Source organism: Pseudophryne corroboree, chromosome 7, assembly GCF_028390025.1.
Source record: "Pseudophryne corroboree isolate aPseCor3 chromosome 7, aPseCor3.hap2, whole genome shotgun sequence".
Classification (NCBI taxonomy): domain Eukaryota; kingdom Metazoa; phylum Chordata; class Amphibia; order Anura; family Myobatrachidae; genus Pseudophryne; species Pseudophryne corroboree.
This window is the reverse complement of record NC_086450.1, coordinates 56,497,018-56,520,134: the sequence shown is the minus strand read 5'-3', so window position 1 is coordinate 56,520,134 and position 23,117 is coordinate 56,497,018. Positions and strand designations below refer to the sequence as shown.

Genomic DNA, 23,117 nt, shown 5'->3' with positions numbered 1-23,117 from the left:
GGGTGGATACCGGACGCACGTCTAACACCAACATAGTTGTCAAGGCCTCGGTTATCTGCTTTGCAAAAGGATGACTACTGTCATATTTCTTCTTCCTCACAAAGGACTGTTGGACAGTCAATTGCTTAGTTGAAATAGTACAAGTGGTCTTCCGAAATCCACTCTGGGATGATGATCGACTCCCAGCAGCAACAACAGCAGACGTACCACTCAAGGATCCTCCGGAGGAATCCCAGTTAGGAGAAGACTCCTCAGTCTTGCCAGTGACATGGCCTGCAGGACTACTGATTTTTGCTGACTGAGGAGGAAGTTTGATGTTTAGGGAGTTGGTGGTGTAGCTTGCAGGAGCTTGGGTACAAGAGGAAGAAGCGATTTAGGTGTCAGTGGACTGCTTACGCTCGTACCCAAAGTTTCACAACTTGTCACTGACTTCTGATGAATGCGTAGCAGGTGACGTATAAGGGAAGATGTTCCTAGGTGGTTAACATCCTTACCCCTACTTATTACAGATTGACAGAGGCAACCCACGGCTTGACACCGGTTGTCCGGATTTGTGGAGAAATAATTCCACACCGAAGAGGTGGCTTTTTTGGTAATTTACCCAGGCGTCACAATGGGCTTATTCATCCCACAGACAACAGGTGTCTCACCCGGTGCCTGACTTAAACAAATCATATCACCATCAGAATCCTCATCGTCAACTTCCTCCTCAGCGCCAGCAACACCCATATCCTCATCCTGGTGTACTTCAACAGTGACATCTTCAATTTTAATAATCAGTAACTGGACTGTGGGTGCTCCTTCCATCACATGCAGGGGGCCTGCAAATGGTGGAAGGAGCCACCTCTTCCCGTCCAGTTTTGGGAAGGTCAGGCATTGCAACCACCGACACACTTGGACTCTCCTTGGGGATTTGTGATACCATCTCAGAACGCACAGTTCTTTTCTGTGCTTTTTCCAGCTTAACTTTTTTAATTTTTCTAGTGGGAGGATGAGGGCTTCCATCGTCATGTGAAGTGAACCACTAGTCATGAACATAGGCCAGGGCCTCAGCCATTCCTTGCCACTCCGTATCATAAATGGCATATTGGCAAGTTTATGTTTATCCTCAGACCATTTCAATTTCTTTTTTTGGGTCTTTTTACTGAAATTTGGCTTTTTGGACTTTACATGCTCTCTACTATCACATTGGGCATCGGCCTTGGCAGACGACGTTGATGGCATTTCATCGTCTGTGTCATGGCCAGTGGCAGCAGCTTCAGCAGTAGGAGGAAGTGGTTCTTGATCTTTCCCTATTTTATCCTCCAAATTTTTGTTCTCCATTATGTTTCTGGAGTTATATAACACAATATGCGGCATAGGAATGACTGATGGCTGATGGCCAGGACACTACCACTGGTCTGATACAGCCCAACACAGCAACACTGTAAGACACTTATTATACAGCAGCACTGGCATATGGCAGCAGAGGACACCACCACTGTGAATGGTCACTGGACTGACTGATGCAGGACAACACAGATAATTATACAGCAGCACTGGGCATATGGCAGCAGATGACACCACCACTGTTGAATGGTCACTGGACTGACTGATGCCCAGGACACTACCACTGGTCTGATTCAGGACAACATAGCAACACTGTAAGGGACTTTTTATACAGCAGCACTGGACATATGGCAGCAGAGGACACCACCACTGTAAATGGTCACTGGACTGACTGATGCCCAGGCCACTACCACTGGTCTGATGCAGCACAACACAGCAACACTGTGAGGGACTTGTTGTTGTTATTATTATTATTATTATTATTATTATTATTATACATCAGCAGTGGACATATAGCAGCAGCATATACCACTGTGGTTGCCTGGTCACTGGAATGACTGATGGCCAGGACACTACCACTGGTCTGATGCAGGACAACACAGCAACACTCTAAGGGACTTATTATACAGCAGCACTGGACATATGGCAACAGAGGATACCACCACTGTGAATGGTCACTGGACTGACTGATGCCCAGGACACTACCACTGGTCTGATGCAGGACAACACAGCAACATTGTAAGGGACTTATTATACAGCAGCACTGGATATATGGCAGCAAAGGACACCATCACTGACTGATGCAGCACAACACACCACCACTGGTCTGATGCAGCACAACACAGCAACACTGTGAGGGACTTGTGGTTGTTATTATTATTATTAATTATTATTATTATTATTATTATTATACTGTATCAGTGGACATATAGCAGCAGCGTATACCACTGTGATTGCCTGGTCACTGGACTGACTGATGCACAGGACACTAGCACTGGTCTGATGCAGGACAACACAGATAATTATACAGCAGCACTGGGCATATGGCAGCAGATGACACCACCACTGTGAATGGTCACTGGACTGACTGATGCCCAGGACACTACCACTGGTCTGATGCAGGACAACACAGCAACACTGTAAGGGACTTATTATACAGCAGCACTGGATATATGGCAGCAAAGGACACCACCACTGTGACTGATGCAGCACAACACACCACCACTGAACTGATGCAGCATAACACAGAACCACTGGACATATGGCAGCAGAGGACACAAGCACTGTGACTGGACAGATTCAGCACAAGCCACAGACACTGAGGACACTTAGAGAACGGAGACACATCTTCTCTGTACACTCTCCAATGCCGGAGTGAAAATGGCGGGGACGCGCGGCTCCTTATATGGAATCCAAATCCTGTGAGAATTTGACAGTGGGATGATGGCGTTTTACCTCGTTCGGGTTTCCGAGACAGGCGGGAAAACCCGAGCCTGACTCTGAACCAGGCTCAGAGCGTGAAGTACAGTAGGGTTTGGTTCTCTGAGAACTGAACCCGCTCATCTCTAATTTTGATCAGAGATGTATGGAAATGATAGGCACGAGGGACACTACATCACCTGCCATAGACTTTTTGCTGCAGAGTTTTTTTGACTATAAAAATGATTAGAGTAATACAAAGAAGATATTTCTAATATATTCTTTGTATTTTTTGTATACTTCATACATTCAAAACTCTGGTGCAAACATCAGTTGACAGGAAAGACTCTGCCTTGCCTGCCTCACAGCACGCCACTGCAACCAGCCATGGATAAGACAGCAATGGTTAATTACTGTATGTTTATAAGGTGCTAATAGTATCACTAAGATGAAAACTACTTATTGCATGCCGCCTGCCGCTGTTTGCTGTGGGCCAGAGGAGAGGAGCAGCAGGGACGCGGCCACAGGGAGAAGGAGGGAGGGGGACTTGGGAGCCGGCAGCAGCACAGTGTAATTGGTGGTGGCGCTGCTGCAGCTGTCCCTCTCCTTCCACATCGGCTGGCCGCCGCTGCTGTAAATGCTGGGATGTGCTTCCCTCATCACAGCAGCGTCGGCCAGCCTATGTGGAAGGAGAGGGACAGCTGCAGCGGCACCACCACCAATTACAATGCGTTGCTGCGGCTCCAGTCCCCCTCCCTTCTCCTCCTTTCCTGCCTGCCCAGGATCATCATCTGCCTGACTGTCTGCACCGATCTGCCTTACTGTCTGAGCCAGCGGAGACAGTAAGTATAATCTATTCTGTCTGTCTGTCTATCGTAATGTGTAATAAGGGGGACTGTCTGCCGTAATGTGTAAAAAAAGGGTACTCTGTCTGCCGTAATGTGTAAAAAGGGGATGCTGTCTGCCGTAATGTGTAAAAAAGGGGACGCTGTCTGCCGTAATGTGTAAAAATGAGCTGCTGTCTGCCTAATGTGTAAAAAGTGGATGCTGTCTGCCGTAATGTGTAAAAGGGAGACGCAGTCTGCCGTAATGTGTAAAAAGGGCCGCTGTCTGCCGTAATGTGTAAAAAGGGGAATCTGTCCGCCGTAATGTGTAAAAGGGGCTCTACCTGGTCTAGTGGCGCTACTGTGCGGCGTAATTTGAATAATGGAGACTACTGTGCACCGTTATATGAATTGGTATTATTTTGTGGCCACACCCCTTCCCCATGAAGCCACGCCCCTATTTTTTGTGTGTGTGTGCGCCTGCGGCGCGCACTGCCCCTATTTTACTTAAAGGGGGTGCACCGATGTCGTTTCTTGCACACAGCGCTAAAATGTCTAGTTACGGCACTGTTGCTAGGTATCTATTTCCCTGGCCCTTTGCAGGTCCCACTCACCAGATCCTCTCCAGGGGTGAGGGGGTGGACTTGGACGGGATGAGGGAGGGGGGGCAAAGCATTTTGTTGCACCTGGGCCCACCGCTCGCTGGTTCCGCCAATGGGCAGCGAGGTGAGCGCAAAAGATCCCCTTGCGGGCTTGCTGCGCTCTCCATGCTGCGGGCACAGTCGTGCGCCATGCTATTTATTCTCCCTCCAGGGAAGTCGTGGACCCCCCCAAGAGGGAGCATAGTTGTCGGTATGCTGGCTGTCGGGATTCCGGCGCCGGTATACTGAGCGCCGGGATCCTGACAGCCGGCATATCAAATGCCTACCTCGTGGACACCCACGAGGGGGAATAGTCCCTGTTGGTCAGCATGCTGACTGTCGGGATTGTGAGGGGGCGGGATGTAGGTGCCGGTATTATCTCCTGACCGCTGGTTACATAACTGCATCCTGTATATACAAGGGCATAGCTACAATAGGTGCAGGAGATGCATACCCTCCAACTGTAACTTTTTGGCAGGTACAGTACCTTTTTTATGGTCTGTACCAATTTTTGACTCTCCAAACTTCCATTGAAAGTATAGGAAAGGGGGCGTAACTACGCCCCCTTTACCCGTGACCACTCTCCCTTTCCTAATTAGTAACGGTTTTTATGTGTAAAATGTTTGAGGGTATGGGCATGTGGCTGCTACGGGGTCCGGGCCATCTCTGGGGCCCACGTCCTACACTTCCCCTCCACCTAATTGCTGAACCCTGGCCATTGCTGCTTGTATCTGCAGACACATCAACTCACACCGCCTCTCCTGAGTACTAACTGATGCTGGGAGGAGGTGTGGCTGAGTCTGCAGTGACGTCACGGACCCTCCTCCTCCCAGCGACTGTGAGGAGAGATGATATAGAGCCGACAGGGAGAGCAGATGTGGCTGCAGGGCAGCAGCACACTGCTAACACGTAAAAAGCTGAAAAAGGGCCCCAGTGGTGCGTGCCCACCCACTACGGGTAATTCACCAGTGGGGTATTTAAGTAGTCATGGGAGGTGAAGGGGATCTTTTATTAGTTCACAGAAGGGGGACAACGACGTGCCTTTGAGCAGTCAGTCAGGGGGCCCATGAAAATGATGCTATGGGGCCCCCACTGGCATAGCTACGCCCCTGGTTATTATGTTACTAACGCCAAACACATCTCAATAAGCCACAGTGTCCTTGTTGACGTTGCCAGAATCTTCATGTTGACTTTCTAAATGTGTACATGTTGTACCCCACCCTTCAAATCTTACCTTCGCTTGTCAGCAAATGGCAAGGCTTCAAACAGTTCTTCATACAGAGAACTCATGATGTCAAAGACATCTTCATGTTTGTAAAGGTTATTCAAAAACTGTAGGTAAAAAAATATTATAAAATCAGTAAGCAGAATGTTTTTAAAATGCAAGTATAAATCAAATAGCTGCCAGTATATAGTATTAACCGTGCATGCAACACACATATCAAAATTTATTTGCACCCCTTGCATTGCAACACAGTTTGTCCCGCTGCACAGTTACTTGCTCTTTTCTGCTTTACTGCCACCTCAGAATCAGACCCATAGGGGTATATGCAATTGCGGTCGAATTCGCGGCAATTTTCGCCGTTTTTTAATTCGACCAAATTCGCCAGGTGAATTCCGGAAGGTGGCTTCCGGAATTCACCATATTCAATGAAAAACGGATTCGCCAGAGTCGCGGGCGAAAATCGGCCGATTTGGCGGATTTTGCCGCGATTTTAAAAAACGGGAAAAAACGGGAAAAACCCGGAAAAAAAATGGCGTGGGGTCCCCCCTCCAAAGCATAACCAGCCTCGGGCTCTTCGAGCTGGTCCTGGTTCTAAAAATGCAGGGGAAAAATTGGGCAGGGATCCCCCGTATTTTTAAAACCAGCACCGGGCTCTGCGCCTGGTGCTGGTGCCAAAAATACGGGGGACAAAAAGAGTAGGGGTCCCCCGTATTTTTAACACCAGCATCGGGCTCCACTAGCTGGACAGATAATGCCACAGCCGGGGGTCACTTTTATACAGCGCCCTGCGGCCGTGGCATTAAATATCCAACTAGTCACCCCTGGCCGGGGTACCCTGGGGGAGTGGGGACCCCTTCAATCAAGGGGTCCCCCCCCCCAGCCACCCAAGGGCCAGGGGTGAAGCCCGAGGCTGTCCCCCCCCATCCAATGGGCTGCGGATGGGGGGGCTGATAGCCTTTTGTGATAATAAAAAGATATATTTTCCAGTAGTACTACAAGTCCCAGCAAGCCTCCCCCGCAAGCTGGTACTTGGAGAACCACAAGTACCAGCATGCGGGAGAAAAACGGGCCCGCTGGTACCTGTAGTACTACTGGGGAAAAAATACCCAAATAAAAACAGGAGACACACACCTTGATAGTAAAACTTTATTTCATACGCCGACACACACATACTTACCTATGTTGACACGCCGACTGCCACGGTCTCCGACGATCCGAGGTACCTGTAAAAAAATTATACTCACCTTCCAGCGTCCAGAGGTACATCCAGGTCCAGAGAGATAATCCACGTACTTGGCAAAAAAAAAAAACGAACACCGATCCAGCGGACTAATGAAAGGGGTCCAATGTTTTCACATCAGACCCCTTTCTCCCGAATGCCGGGACATCACGTGACTCCTGTCACTGACGTCCCTTCAGCCAATCAGGAAGCGCTACTTCCGTGGCGCTCACCTGATTGGCTGTGCGCTGTCTGTACTGTGACAGCACATCGCAAAGCCGCTCCATTACTTTCAATGGTGGGAACTTTGCGGGTAGCGGTGGGGTCACCCGCCGGTCAGCCGCTGACCGGCGGGTGACCTTACCGCTAGCCGCTAAGTTCCCACCATTGAATATAATGGAGGGAGCTGTGCGATGCGCTGTCACAGTACAGACAGCGCTCAGCCAATCAGGTGAGCGCAACTTCTGCGCTTCCTGATTGGCTTAGAGACCTGTCTGTGACAGCTGTCACTGACAGGTCTCATTCGTGGAAAGGTGTCCCATGTGTCAGCATGGGACCCCTTTCAGTCCGGTGGTCGGGTATTTGCGGTTTGTTTTTTTGCCAAGTACGTGGATGTATCTCTGGACCATGGCTGAGGTGAGTATATTGATCTTTTCTTTTCAGGTATCCGTGGATTCTACATGGAGAAGAGGACCGATGTCGGCGTGTGAACATAGGTAAGTATGTGTGTATCGGTAGTGTGTAATAAAGTTTTACTGTCGACGGTGTGTGTGTCCTGTTTTTATTTGGGTATTTTTTTCCCAGTAGTACTACAGGTACCAGCGGGCCCGTTTTTCTCCCGCATGCTGGTACTTGTGGTTCTCCAAGTACCAGCTTGCGGGGGAGGCTTGCTGGGACTTGTAGTACTACTGGAAAAAACAATATCTTTTTATTATCACAAAAGGCTATCAGCCCCCCCATCCGCAGCCCATTGGATGGGGGGGGACAGCCTCGGGCTTCACCCCTGGCCCTTGGGTGGCTGGGGGGGGGGGGACCCCTTGATTGAAGGGGTCCCCACTCCCCCAGGGTACCCCGGCCAGGGGTGACTAGTTGGATATTTAATGCCACGGCCGCAGGGCACGGCATAAAAGTGACCCCCGGCTGTGGCATTATCTGTCCAGCTAGTGGAGCCCGATGCTGGTGTTAAAAATACGGGGGACCCCTACTCTTTTTGTCCCCCGTATTTTTGGCACCAGCACCAGGCGCAGAGCCCGGTGCTGGTTTTAAAAATACGGGGGATCCCCTGTCAATTTTTTCCCCGCATTTTTAGAACCAGGACCAGCTCGAAGAGCCCGAGGCTGGTTATGCTTTGGAGGGGGGACCCCACGCCATTTTTTTTATGATTTTACCGTTCCAGCATTAAAATTTTTTTTTTTTAAAAATAATATTTTAAAAAATATTTAAATAATATTTGTGCCTCCAAAAAAAAAAAAAAAAGTACCTAATCCCTTCTAATATAAATAGATCTGCTATTCCCCCCAAAAAAAACACAAAAAAAACATGTTTAAAATTTTTTTATTTGTTTTCACCCTCCAAAGTGTGGCGGATTGAAAATGACGAATTTGCTGTCTAAAAGCCCTGCTGTCGAATTTCCAAACTTGAATTGAATATGCTTTGGTCGAATTGCAGCACTTGTATCATTGCAGAAAAGTCGAATTTGCAAAAATTCGAATTTCAAAAAGTCGAATTTTGAAAGTCCGTTTTTTGGTCGGAAAGCACTGAATTGCATAGGCGATTTTTTTTATTTGGTCGAAAATGACCCGAAATTCGACAATTTCGGGAATTCGACCGCAATTGCATATACCCCATGTGTTATAAAGCTGTATTTACTGTATAATGCAAATGTCCTGTGACACTGGCGCCTTCAAGATGACACTCACTAAGTATTACTGCTATAACATGTTGGTAATGGAGTGCGTTACTGTCCTATCTCCACATCACCTTTACTGAGGCATTAGACCTCTTTACCAAGATGGCCGCTGACAGTACTGCTATACATGCAAGGTGCCATATTGTCACAGTATTTGAATATGACAGTGCTACACAGTCATGTAGTACTGTGCTTTGGGAGACTCTGTGTGATATCCTGCTTACACATGACCGGATGGTCCTCTGTACGTATATGTTTCACTTCACCTGTGCTGTCACTATTAATGTTAGTACGGCCAGATCAGTGCCACCTTAACAGCAGTGTAGGCCCCTGGGAAAAGCAATGCACTGGGGCCCCTACCCATCCTTCAGGAATAGGGGTGGCGGGTGCTATCAGTGGCAGCTTTGATGTCCCGTGGGTGGTAGGGGGTTCTATCTTCCGCTCAGCAGGTAGGACCTGGAGCAATAATTTCGACTAATTACTCCTTTACTGTGCAGATGGTGGGGGATGGGGCAGGAGGGAGAACACTAAACTGTAGAAGGGGCCATTGGACTGAATGAAGGTGCCCCAGTACATGACTTCCAGGGTTGTAGGGGGTGTTTAAAATGGAGGGAGGGGAGTGGTGGATAGTGTAGTGGGCTTAATATACATCCTTTTCCAGTGGGAGGGCAGCTTGCATGATTGCAGATAGCTCCAATTTTGGAAATAGATTTCTTAGCTTTCAATAGAATAAACAATTAGAGAGTCCCACCTTTCAGGAGGTGCTTAGGGATCAGAGTTCAGGAGCTGGAGCAATCCACCAATGAAAATATAAAACTGTATACCAGGCATGTGGAGCTGGTGGAGGGACCAGCTGCTGGAAGGCTGATATCTCTGGTTTGGGCACAATGGAGACAAGCTGCCAGTGTCCACCGAAAGGGAAGATTCTCCTCATAAAAACTCTAAGTCGGACAGAATATAAAAAAAATCAGGTACCCGTGGAAAAAGGGGACTCTCAGCTATCAGCTTAGGGCCCTTATAAACCTGGGGACCTTGGGCTACTGCCCGTTGAGCCCATGCAGAAAGACATCCCTGTTGGCATCAGAAGGGGGATGCGGGGGGTGCAGCCCGCACCCAGGTGTCACCCTCAGAGCAGGTGACACCAAAATGCCGGCTACTCCACAGTGACAGGAACCAGGGGCTGCAGTGTAACATTCTCCTGCAGCACCTTACTCCTGTCATAGTAGAGGAGCCAACACTGCATACAGCCCTATCTCCGGGGGCAGCCAGCATCTCCGTGGATGCTGGGCACGCCTCCCGGAGTGATGAAACCGGGGGCTGCCCCCGAAGCCATGCCCTTTTCCAATGAGGCCACACCCACTATCCAGGTTTCCTCTCTATACCACACCCTTCCATGGTAGGCTATGCCCCTTTTTCACACACAAGGGGGGGGTGCACACAGAATGTCACCTATACATGGTGACACCTCTGAGTACCTTTACACTGCAATATACCTGAAACCCTGGTTAAGTCTCACTGCGTGTCCTAAACGCCATGGGTTCACATATGCTGGTGGTTACTATTATTCATCCTGTGTACAGAGCCGTCTTAACAGCATTGTAGGTCCTGGGCAAAGCAATGCGTTGGGGCCCCTACACACCCATTCACAAGAACCAATTTTTAAAAAATCGTACCATGACTCTCCTGTGGTCCTGCGCCATCTCTCCACATGCTTCCATATGGGGAATGGCTGTCAGCTCCATTCATCCACTAATCAGCATGCTTACAGTCACTCACTGTCTGGCTGCAGGCCGAAAGGCAGGTAGAGAATGCGGCCTCAATCCTCTGACTGTTTGGCCATCCATCTCTGATCGAAGGGTACTAGAATTGTGAGGCCCTGGGCAGCTGCCCAGTTGGCCTATATGTTAAGATGGCCTGCCTATTTATATCACAAATAGCACACATATATCAACAGGTTATGGGCCCAGGCACTACAAGCACCATAGAATGATGCATGTGAAAACAAACAGTGAGACTTGCAGACTTATTCAGCATACAGTATGTACACAATAGCAGCATCCACAATGAGGTACATAAAACTCAGAGATTCAGAAACATATGTCACATGGAAAATGAATGACTGGAAAGTTACTATTAATTCAGGTAACAGTCCTAATACCGATGTTATAGATAAAGCCATGTGAACCATAGTTTAAAGTGTGGAAGGGTGAAGGTGTCAGCACATGACATGTGGACAGCCCTGCAGACAGCGTATGAGGATAAGGGTCTCATAAAAATATTTAATCTAAGGTGTATATTATAAATTACCAAGTAAGTGAATGCACAAGTATGAGTGATTATATCAACAAGAGGATGTCCATACTGTATCTTATCAATTGTCTGTAGGAGTCCAAGTTGAGGAAGAGGAGATCGCTATGGCAATGATACAGAACTTAACGTCGGAATTCTATTTTCTAGTAGTAGCTTTAGAAGTGAATACAACCAAACTATCAACAGAGATCATTAGGACAAAATTGCTGCAGTTCCAAGAATGTGTACCAGTTGAATTAAATGCTGAGAATACTGCATTACACACTAAAGCTGTAAAGCCAAGAAAACTCAAGTATAAGTGCTAATCCATGTATGTCATAAAATAGGACACACTGGGGTATATTTACTAAGATTCGTGTTTTCCCGTTTGAGGTCAAAGTTCAATCACGAATGACATCGAAAGCGTAAATATGCAACTTTTTGAATTGATTACGACTAATTTACTAAGCTGCCGTATTCTGCATTTTCGGGTTTTCCGATGTCGATGTCATTCGTTTTTTTTTTCTGTTTTTTACGGCAGTGATTAGCAAAACACTGCCGACTTTTTCAAAATGAATCTCGGCCGGATCTGTGTGATCCGTGCTGGGGTTCATTTTTATTTTTTATTTTTAAATAAACACTGTAAAACTTAAAAAAAAATTGCGTGGGGTCCCCCCTCCTAAGCATAACCAGCCTCGGGCTCTTTGAGCCGATCCTGGTTGCAGAAATATGGGGAAAAAAATGACAGGGGTTCCCCCATATTTAAGCAACCAGCATCGGGCTCTGCGCCTGGTCCTGGTTCCAAAAATACGGGGGACAAAAAGAGTAGGGGTCCCCCGTATTTTTAAAACCAGCACCGGGCTCCACTAGCTGGACAGATAATGCCACAGCCGGGGGTCACTTTTATATAGTGCCCTGCGGCCATGGCATCAAATATCCAACTAGTCACCCCTGGCCGGGGTACCCTGGGGGAGTGGGGACCCCTTCAATCAAGGGGTCCCCCCCCCAGCCACCCAAGGGCCAGGGGTGAAGCCCAAGGCTGTCCCCCCCATTTAATTGGCTGCGGATGGGGGGCTGATAGCCTTTAGTGAAAATGAAAAGATATTGTTTTTAGTAGCAGTACTACAAGGCCCAGCAAGCCTCCCCCACATGCTGGTACTTGGAGAACCACAAGTACCAGCATGCGGCGGAAAAACAGGCCCGCTGGTACCTGTAGTACTACTACTAAAAAAATACCCAAAAAAAGACAATACACACACACCTTGAAAGTAAAGTTTTATTACATACATCCACACAAACATACAAACATACTTACCTTATGTTCACACGAGGGTCGGTCCTCTTCTCCAGTAGAATCCATGGGGTACCTGTTGAATAAATTCTACTCACCAGATCCAGGGTCCCAGGCTCCTCGGAGAATCCTTTTGCAATCCACGTACTTGATTAAAAAAAAAAAACGGACATCCGAGCCACGCACTGAAAGGGGACCCATGTTTGCACATGGGCCCCCTTTCCCCGAATGCCAGAAACCCACTCTGACTGATGTCTAAGTGGGTTTCTTCAGCCAATCAGGGAGCGCCACGTTGTAGCACCCTCCTGATCGGCTGTGTGCTCCTGTACTGACTGACAGGCAGCACGCGGCAGTGTTACAATGTAGCGCCTATGCGCTCCATTGTAACCAATGGTGGGAACTTTCTGCTCAGCGGTGAGGTCACTTTCGGTCAACCGCAGGGCAGAAAGTTCCCACCATTGGTTACAATGGAGCGCATAGGCGCTACATTGTAACACTGCCGCGTGCTGCCTGTCAGTCAGTACAGGAGCACACAGCCGATCAGGAGGGTGCTACAACGTGGCGCTCCCTGATTGGCTGAAGAAACCCACTTAGACATCAGTCAGAGTGGGTTTCTGGCATTCGGGGAAAAGGGACCCATGTGCAAACATGGGTCCCCTTTCAGTGCGTGGCTCGGCTCTCCGTTTTTTTATTTTAATCAAGTACGTGGATTACAAATGTATTCTACGAGGAGCCTGGGACCCTGGATCTGGTGAGTATAATTTATTCAACAGGTACCCCTTGGATTCTACTGGAGAAGAGGACCGACCTGCGTGGGGCCATAGGTAAGTATGTATGTATGTTTGTGTGGATGTATGTAATAAATCTTTACTTTCAAGGTGTGTGTGTCTTGTCTTTTTTGGGGTATTTTTTTAGTAATAGTACTACAGGTACCAGCGGGCCCGTTTTTCCGCCGCATGCTGGTACTTGTGGTTCTCCAAGTACCAGCATGCGGGGGAGGCTTGCTGGGACTTGTAGTACTGCTACTAAAAACAATATCTTTTCATTTTCAAAAAAGGCTATCAGCCCCCCATCTGCAGCCAATTGGATGGGGGGGACAGCCTCGGGCTTCACCCCTGGCCCTTGGGTGGCTGGGGGGGGGACCCCTTGATTGAAGGGGTCCCCACTCCCCCAGGGTACCCCGGCCAGGGGTGACTAGTTGGATATTTGATGCCACGGCCGCAGGGCACTATATAAAAGTGACCCCCGGCTGTGGCATTATCTGTCCAGCTAGTGGAGCCCGGTGCTGGTTTTAAAAATACGGGGGACCCCTACTCTTTTTGTCCCCCGTATTTTTGGAACCAGGACCAGGCGCAGAGCCCGATGCTGGTTGCTTAAATATGGGGGAACCCCTGTCAATTTTTTTCCCATATTTCTGCAACCAGGATCGGCTCAAAGAGCCCGAGGCTGGTTATGCTTAGGAGGGGGGACCCCACGCAATTTTTTTTGAGAAAATAATCACTTTCCCACCCCTTCCCACTGATATACATGCACGGATCTCATGGATCCGTGCATGTCTATCCAATCACGGATAAAAAAAAGCAGGTCTGTTTTTTTTAAGCACTTTTTTACGAGTTGTAATTTTTCACGGCAGTGTTTTGTTTTTTTTTGCTTTGCACTTCTTAGTAAATGACCGAGATTCATACTTAAACAGCCGCGTTTTGACCGATGGTGTATTTATTCGTGATTTTTCCTAGGACTTCCAAATATTACGAATGCCCTCATCACTGCCGTGATTTGAGTTTAGTAAATTACCGAGATGACACTTTGATGAAAAAACGGCATCTCGGTCAAAATCGGGACCTTAGTAAATTTACCCCAAAGTATCTGAATGCATACTAAAAAAAATGTAAATGAAGTGTAACAGCAAAGATGAATTAGCTTTAACTGTCAGACAGTATTGCTGGTATATTGACTCTGGAGCCACAGGACATTTCCGTTGTAATTAAGACTGTTTCACTACATTATGCATGTGTGATCCTATAATAGTCAAAGAAATGGGAGACAACTTACTTACAGCAACAAAAGTTGGGACAACATTGCTCACCTGAGAATAGGGGTTGCAACCAAAGTCACAGAACTCCAAGATGTGCTATATATACATTGGATAAGGAGACAAACCTCATTACCATAAGTATCCTAGAGCAGAAAGGGGACAGAGTCCAGTTTGCTTAAGGAAAGAGCATTGTGTGGAACAAAAGTGGGACTGTGAGAGAAACAGGAACCCAATGCTGACAATTACATGTCCTAAACACAGAGGAGTGTTATGTGATGAAGACTTGTGATTCGCAATCTATGGACCTCTGGCACAGACGGCTAGACCATCTTGAGTATATCAGCATCCAGAAACTTCATGATGGGATGGTGACAGGTTTATCTGTGAGTAACACAAAAAGACCAATCTGTGTTGAAAGAAATGTGGACTGGTTTTTGATACAAAGTTGTTTGTTGTATGTTTCATGTAACTTGAGAGAGCTTGTAGTGATGAGTTGTGTTGGGAATGTAGTGTGCACCTGTGCGATCTCCAAATTACCTTTAATGAGGCATTAAGGCCTTTTACCAAGATGGCCACTGACTGCTACTGGGCATGCACGGTGCCATCTTGTCACTGTGGGGGTTATTCAGAGATTAACGCAGATTGCTGCATATTCAGACAGATCTGTGTTAATCTTTACACATGCTGGGGGCTGCCCAGCACAGGGCAAGGCTGCCCACCACCGGCAAACTGCGCTGCTGGCCGCATCAGCGGCAGGTGTTTGAGTGCCTGGGGTGGATTTGCCCAGCGGGGAGCTGGGAAAGTCCCTGCTGGACTGGTCCCATGCTCCCCTCTGCTGGGCCAGATGGCGGCTACCACAATCGCAGCTCAGCACAGAGCTAGCCTTCCTTCCTCAATGTGTTTTATGTTTTTCTTCTGTGATTTTTTTGTATACGCATGCACCGCACATGCGTCCTGATTGTGTTTGTCAGAAGCACGCAAGAAGTATATTAGAAATGTTTTGGGCTTTCCTAGGTGGTTACAGGGGGTTACTGGCTGCTGAATCACACACATTGGAGGCCATAAAGTGCCAATGGTAGACACCAACAGGGGCTTTTCAATCCTCACAAATTCGGGTATACAGCTGTACACCACGGAAGGGCTATGTAGCACCTTTAGCATAAAGTCGCAGACACAATTACAGCAAAAGACGCAAGGATGGCTTAAATCTCAGAATCAGGCCCAATGAGGAGGGAGCCTCCCCCCTCAACAGACCCTGCCCCCTTCAGGGCTGCTTCCAGAAATTTCCTTGGCTGGTTTTCAATCCAAATCCACCTCTGTTGAGTGGCACAGTACTAAACAGATGTGTAGTACTAACAGTAGCTCTAGAAGACTCTGGGGTCCCATTACTAAGCCTTGGAGAGAGATAAAGTGAATGGAAATAAAGTACCAACCAGTCAGCTCCTAACTGTCATTTTTCAAAATAGCCTGTAACATGGCAGTTAGGAGCTGATTGGCTGGTACTTTATTTCCAGCGACTTTATCTCTCTTCAAGCCTTAGTACATAGACCTCTTTGTGGAATATTCAGCATATACATGACTGGATGGACCTATGTATGTTCCACTTCACCTCTGTTACTATGAGATTCACATCCGCTAGTGTATGCCATACTATGTGTGTACTATTTGTATATCACAAATAGTACATACATACCAACATAACAACCTTCTGTTTTATTGCCAGGATGGCAGTAATGTCTATTACTATAGATCAGCCAGCTTCGATCTCCCCTCACACAGAAAATGCAAGCCTTTTACTCGATAAAATGATCCACCATCCCCACAACTCTATCCTGATTGATAGATGTCAATCCTATTTCTATGTGGTATATTTACTAAAGTGCGGGTTTTTAGAAGTGGAGGTGTTACCAATGGCAATAAATCAGATTCTACTTATCACTTATATTGTACCTTATAAAAGATAATAGCTAGAACTAGAGATGAGCGGGTTCGGTTCTGAGAGAACTGAACCCTACCGGACTTCACGTCACAAGCCTGGATCCGAGTCAGGCTCGGGTTTTCCGGCCTGACTCGGAAACCCGAACGAGGCAAAACGTCATCATCCCGCTGTCAGATTCTCATGGGGTTTGGATTCCACATAAGGATCTGCGCCAAAACCAAAACTTAAAACACAAAAAGTGCCAGCCGCACATCTCTAGCTAGAATCTGAATGGTTGCTAGAGATCTCCACTTCTAAAAACCTGCACTTTAGTACATATGCCCTTATGTCTCCCCATGCTTCACAACACCTACCTACACTAAACAAAGCTAATTAGGATCATGTTGCAGGTTGGTCTGGTTTGTGTGCCCCATCATTGGCACACCCTGGAGCTCGACACATAATATAATGGTTAGGCACTCTTTCAAGCCACATTACATTATTTCTATTGCATATTATAAACAATTAAGACTACATAAGCACTTAAGGACTCATATAGAGTTCTACAGATGTGCGCTGGACCATTTTTGCTGGTCCGCAGCGGGTCCCAGTAGCAGCGACGGTGAGGTTATGGCTGCAAAGCCACTACCCCTCCTGTCAGTGATTGGCCGCTAGCTCCAGTTATGTCATGACGCCAGCTGCGTCATGACGTCACTACAGGGCCGAAATATTCCGGTTTTCAGAACATATCGGTTTTCGTGTATCCGGATGACGGATGGCCGACCTTTGCTTGCATGTTGGTTCGATTGGTTATTGCTAATACATTAATAATTTGTAAATAATTTTTAAACAGAAATAACTGCCATGTGTTTGTGCCTCCGCTCTGTTGCTTAGTTTAGCCAGGTGTGTTGGTGAACAATAATGTGAGCTGTGAGGTGGTCAAAATTGACTGGAAATGACTGGTAATAAATTAGAGATGTGTGGTGGGCACTTTTTGTGTTTTGGTTTTGGTTAGAGATGTGCAGCGGGCATTTTTCGTGTTTTGTGTTTTGGTTTTGGATTCAATTCCGCGGTGGTGTTATGGATTCGGACGCATTTTGGCAAAACCACCTTTTCGGATTTTGGTCGGATTTGGATGCGTTTTGGATTTGGGTGTTTTTTTCCCAAAAAGCCCTCAAAAACAGCTTAAATCATAGAATTTGGGGGTAATTTTGATCCTATAGTATTATTAACTGCAATAACCATAATTTCCACTCATTTCCAGTCTATTCTGAACACCTCACACCTCACAATATTATTTTTAGTCCTAAAATTTGCACCAAGGTCGCTGGATGACTAAGCTAAGCGACCCAAGTGTGCGGCACAAACACCTGGCCCATCTAGGAGTGGCACTGCAGTGTCAGACAGGACGGCACCTAAAAAAAATAGTCCCCAAACAGCACATGCTGCAAAGATAAATAAAAAAGATGTGCAAGATGGAATTGTCCTTATGTTGTATAAACAGGACATGCACACTTTAACAAACCCATCATTTCAGCTACAGGGTCTGCCACACGACTGTGGCTGAAATGACTGGTTGGTTTGGGCCCCCACCAAAAAAGAAGCAATCAATCTCTCCTTGCACAAATTGGCTCTACAGAGGCAAGATGTCCACCTCATCCTCATCGTCTGATTCCTCACCCCTTTCACTGTGTACATCCTCCTCCTCACAGAGTATTAATTCGTCCCCACTGGAATCCACCATCACAGGTCCCTGTGTTTCTTTCTGGAGGCAATTGCTGGTAAATGTCTCCACGGAGAAATGTATAATTCATTTTGATGAACATCATCTTCTCCACATTTTCTGGAAGTAACCTCCTATGCCGATCACTGACAAGGTGACCGGCTGCACTTAACACTCTTTCACACAGGAGGGGGGGCAACTTAGATAAAATAAAGCCAGTTTGTGCAAGGGCCTCCAAATTGCCTCTTTTTCCTGCCAGTATACGTACGGACTGTCTGACATGCCTACAGTGATGCTGTCACTCATATAATCCTCCACCATTTCTTTCAATGGTGACAGAATCATATGCAGTGACAGTAGACGACATGTCAGTAATCGTTGGCAGGTCCTTCAGTCCGGACCAGATGTCAGCATTTGCTCCTGACTGCCCTGCATCACCGCCAGCGGGTGGTTTTGGAAATTTTATCCTTTTCCTGACAGCTCCAGTGGCGGTAGAAAAAGAAGGAGGAGCTGTTGGCGGGTCACGTTCCGTTTGACTTGACAATTGGCTCACCAGCAGGTCTTTGAACATCTGCAGACTTGTGTCTGCCGGAAAGAGAGATACAACGTAGCCTTCAAACCTAGGATCGAGCACGGTGGCCAAAATGTAGTGCTCTGATTTTAACAGATTGACCACCCGTGAATCCTGGTTAAGCGAATGAAGGGCTCCATCCACAAGTCCCACATGCCTAGCGGAATCGCTCTGTTTTAGCTCCTCCTTCAATGCCTCAAGCTGCTTCTGCAAAAGCCTGATGAGGGGAATGACCTGACTTAGGTTGGCAGTGTCTGAACTGACTTCACGTGTGGCAAGTTCAAAGGGTTGGAGAACCTTGCACAACATGGAAATCATTCTCCACTGCGCTTGAGTCTGGTACATTCCCCCTCCTTTGCCTATATCGTAGGCAGATGTATAGGCTTGAATGGCTTTTTGATGCTCCTCCATCCTCTGTAGCATATAGAGGGTTGAATTCCACCTCGTTACCACCTCTTGCTTCAGGTGATAGCAGGGCATGTTCATGAGTGTTTGCTGGTGCTCCAGTCTTCGGCACGCGGTGGCTGAATGCCGAAAGTGGCCCGCAATTCTTCAGGGCCACCGACAGCATCTCTTGCACACCCCTGTCATTTAAAAAAAAAATTCTTCACCACCAAATTAATTGTATGTGCAAAACATGGGACGTGCTGGAATTTGCCCACATGTAATGCACGCACAATATTGGTGGCGTTGTCCAATGTCACAAATCCCCAGGAGAGTCCAATTGGGGTAAGCCAATCTGCGATGATGTTCCTCAGTTTCTGTAAGAAGTTGTCAGCTGTGTGCCTCTTATGGAAAGCGGTGATACAAAGTGTAGCCGGCCTAGGAACGAGTTGGTGTTTGTGAGATGCTGTTACTGGTGCCATCACTGTTGTTGCTGCGGGAGGCAATACATCTACCCAGTGGGCTGTCACAATCATATAGTCCTTGCTCTGCAATGCTCCACTTGTCCACATGTCCGTGGTTAAGTGGACAGTGGGTACAACTGCATTTTTTAGGACACTGAGGACACTTTTTCTGACGTCTGAGTACATTCTCGGTATCGCCTGCCTAGAGAAGTGGAACCTAGATGGGATTTGGTACCAGTGACACACTACCTCAAGCAATTCTCGAAGTCCCTATGAACTAACGGTGGATACCGGATGCACGTCTAACACCAACATAGTTGTCAAGGCCTGAGTTATCCGCTCTGCAACAGGATGACTGCTGTGATATTTCGTCTTCCTCGCAAAGGACTGTTGGACAGTCAATTGCTTACTGGAAGTAGTACAAGTGGTCTTCCGACTTCCCCTCTGGGATGACGATTGACTCCCAGCAGCAGCAACAGCAGCGCCAGTAGCAACAGCAGCAGTAGGCGTTCCACTCAAGTATCCATCAGAGGAATCCCAGTTAGGAGAGGACTCATCAGACTTGCCAGTGACATGGCCTGCAGGACTATTGGCATTCCTGTCTAAGGAGAAAATTGACATTGAGGGAGTTGGTGGTGTGGTTTGCAGGAGCTTGGGTACAAGAGAAAGAAGGGATTTAGTTGTCAGTGGACTGCTTCTGCAGTCACTAAAAGTTTTTGAACTTGTCAATGACTTCTGATGAATGCGCTCCAGGTGACGTATAAGGGAGGATGTTCCTAGGCGGTTAACGTCATTACCCCTAGTTATTACAGCTTGACAAAGGCAACACACGGCTTGACACCTGTTGTCTGCTTTTCTGTTGAAATAATTCTACACCGAAGAGGTGATTTTTTTGTATTTTGACCAGGTATGTCAATGGCCTTATTCATCCCATGGACAACAGGTGTCTCCCCGGGTGCCTGGCTTAAACAAACCACCTCACCATCAGAATCCTCCTTGTTAATTTCCTCCTCAGCGCCAGCAACACCCATATCCTCATCCTGGTGTACTTCAACAGTGACATCTTCAATTTGAATATCAGGAACTCCCGTCCAGTGTTGGGAAGGTCTGGCATTGCAACCGACACAATTGGACTCTCCTTGGGGATTTGTGATTTAGAAGAATGCACAGTTCTTTGTTGTGCTTTTGCCAGCTTAACTCTTTTCATTTTTCTAGCGAAGGATGAGTGCTTCCAAGCTGAACCACTAGTCATAAGGAACATAGGAGAGGGCCTTAGCCGTTTCTTTCCACTCCGTGTCGTACATAGCATATTGGCAAGTTTACGCTTCTCCTCAGATGATTTTAATTTAGATTTTTGTCTCATTTTACTGAACTTTTGCTTTTTGGATTATACATGCTCTCTACTATAACACTGGGCATCGGCCTTGGCAGACGATGTTGATGGCATTTCATTGTCTCTGCCATGACTAGTGGCAGCAGCTTCAGCAGTAGGTGGAAGTGGATCTTGATCTTCCCTATTTTATCCTCTAAATTTTTGTTCTCCATTTTTTTAATGTGTGGAATTATATGCCAGTGTCAAAGTCAAAAATATTACATAGAGAGAACATACAAACTGCACACATTTAAGTCGCTATACTTGCAAATATGCGCAGCGAGCACAGCAATATATGGTAACACACGCATTTACACGGACATGGCACAGAGATGGATTCGACACTTATTTCATACAGTACATAATTATAATAATATCAAGCACCAGACATCATGGAGATTTAAAATTAGCTAATGAATTAATGTCATGAATGTGTATTATTTGAACCAAACCAGATAAGCCCGTCATGTTTACTATGGAAACAAGCACATTGGTGTGTAGATTAATTTGATACTTGTTGTGAAGTTGTGGGACATTGCAGCGGATAGATATGATTATATGTATAAAAGCTGAAAATCACTTTGTTAGAACAATGAATGATACAGTTCAGGGCTGAACCTGATCAGCATATACAAAGGAAGAGAGACCCCTCCCCCAGGAACTAGTCACAGGAATGTAGTTCCTGGCTAGAGTAGAGGTCAGGGTTCAGTTGCTTGTGAACTCAGAGAACAGATGTACTGTAGCTACACTCAGAACAAAGCTCTCAGAAGCATGGCTGGATCATCACCAGGCACCTTACAAAGGCTAAGTATCATAATCTCAATATCACATGGCTGATTGGCATAGAATAGTGTTAATATGTGTTTGAGGTAGAGTAGTTGTGGAGTGATTGGAATAGAGTGGTTGGTTTGGAGATACAAATGGCTTAAGATTAATGATGCTTGTACAGTTGTGTGATTGTTATGTGTTGGTGATAATACTCTATGAAATCTGTAATGAATTGGAACAGTAGACAATCTGTAGCATAGTATTCCTGGTATACATTTATGGATGGTGATTTATAACAGATTATAGTCGTTTTACATGATGCATCTTGCTGAAGGTTTGCAGTCAAAACATACTTCCTTTTGTTACTGTAGTCATGTGCTTGTAGCAATGGCAGGCTGATATGTGTGGTTACATTGTGATCTGGTGATTCATATAACATGGACTGTATGCAATAAACAAAGTTTGTTTGGAATGTGAAATTGAATAAGATGGTTCTAGGAAGTTGTTTGGAATGTGAAATTGAATAAGATGGTTCTAGGAAGTTGGATTGGAATGTGGAATATAATGAGTTGGTGTGTAGAAGATGGCTGCTGCTGGGGGTTTTCCCCTCCCCCTTTCAACCATGTGTTGCAGTCTTTGGAATCATGGGATTTTTCCCAAAATGGAGTCTAGCTTCTGTCCCATGCGGTACCATTGTGTTGTTGCTGGGTGATGTGTATATAGGGACAGCCAGTATGGGTAAACTCAAGTATACTCTCCACAAAGATTCTCAGCATTGACTAACTGCGCAGCGATTGTTTCTCACATGTGTAAGTTCCTCTGCAACCATATTGTCTCTTATTTAATGTTATAAGCCATTCTCTCTCTCCTTCCCCTTTTAAAAGTAATTGTGTCTTTATTGTATTTTATGTGTAGTAACTTGGTTAGATATTCTATGTTATTTTGGTAGTGTATAGCTTGTATTGTATTATTCTTTTTGAACGTTCATTCTCTCACTAAAGGCGTTGGAACCTTAGACCGGTATTTGATTGATTATTATAAATGCATAAAGGTTCTCAGAGCGTCATAGTCGCTCATACAGCTTTTAAGCTAACAAGGTTACACTGCATTACATCTACACATTGTCACTGCACAAATGTTTACAGTATAAGTACATTCCTTAAGGTATAGTTAAGGGAGTACCCTTGCGGTACTTTTTGCGCCAATTGCGTACTGTGTTCTTTAACCTTTAACGTGTTTTTAATAGGACAAATATTATAGACATTGTCAATTGGGAGCTCGTCCTCCGGTCTTCACATATCTGCACTAGGTAATTTTAGCAGACATTATCGGTCAGCAAAGGGCGGAAAAGGTATTATCCCTCGTTAAACCGTTTGGAGGTCAGGGATACTGCAGTGCTGACCAGTTAATTGTCTGCTTCACTTGGTAAGGAGTGCTGAGGGAATTCGGGAACTGGAAGGTAGGAACAGTACGTTATTGTCTTTGAAAATCTGTTTTTTTTTTATTTATTTCTATTTGGTGCCAACTACACACGCAGATTGGATGGTTTGTCTGTTTAAATAGGTTTAAAATTATTTTTAAAAGTTGCTGCATAGCCTTGATATAGTTTTTTTTTTTTTTAAACTCAGGCCTAGAATAACTTTAGGAGTTTGAATGATGACTTTCTTTGTGACAAGAGGCCGCATGGTCTGTCCACCATTTTGTGTGACCCTCATGGAGGTGGAAGGGGGAGGAGC

The 23,117-nt window shown here is 46.3% G+C and overlaps 1 protein-coding gene across 1 annotated transcript in view; it reads right to left on the bottom strand.

The window, feature by feature from the left end:
- LOC134943998 (putative methyltransferase DDB_G0268948) overlaps positions 1-23,117 on the bottom strand; it is a 68,923-nt gene that overhangs the window by 15,837 nt on the left and 29,969 nt on the right. The window contains exon 4 of the mRNA XM_063932544.1: positions 5,448-5,545. Coding sequence (XP_063788614.1) covers positions 5,448-5,545 — 98 coding nt within the window. The remainder of the gene's footprint in view (positions 1-5,447; positions 5,546-23,117) is intronic.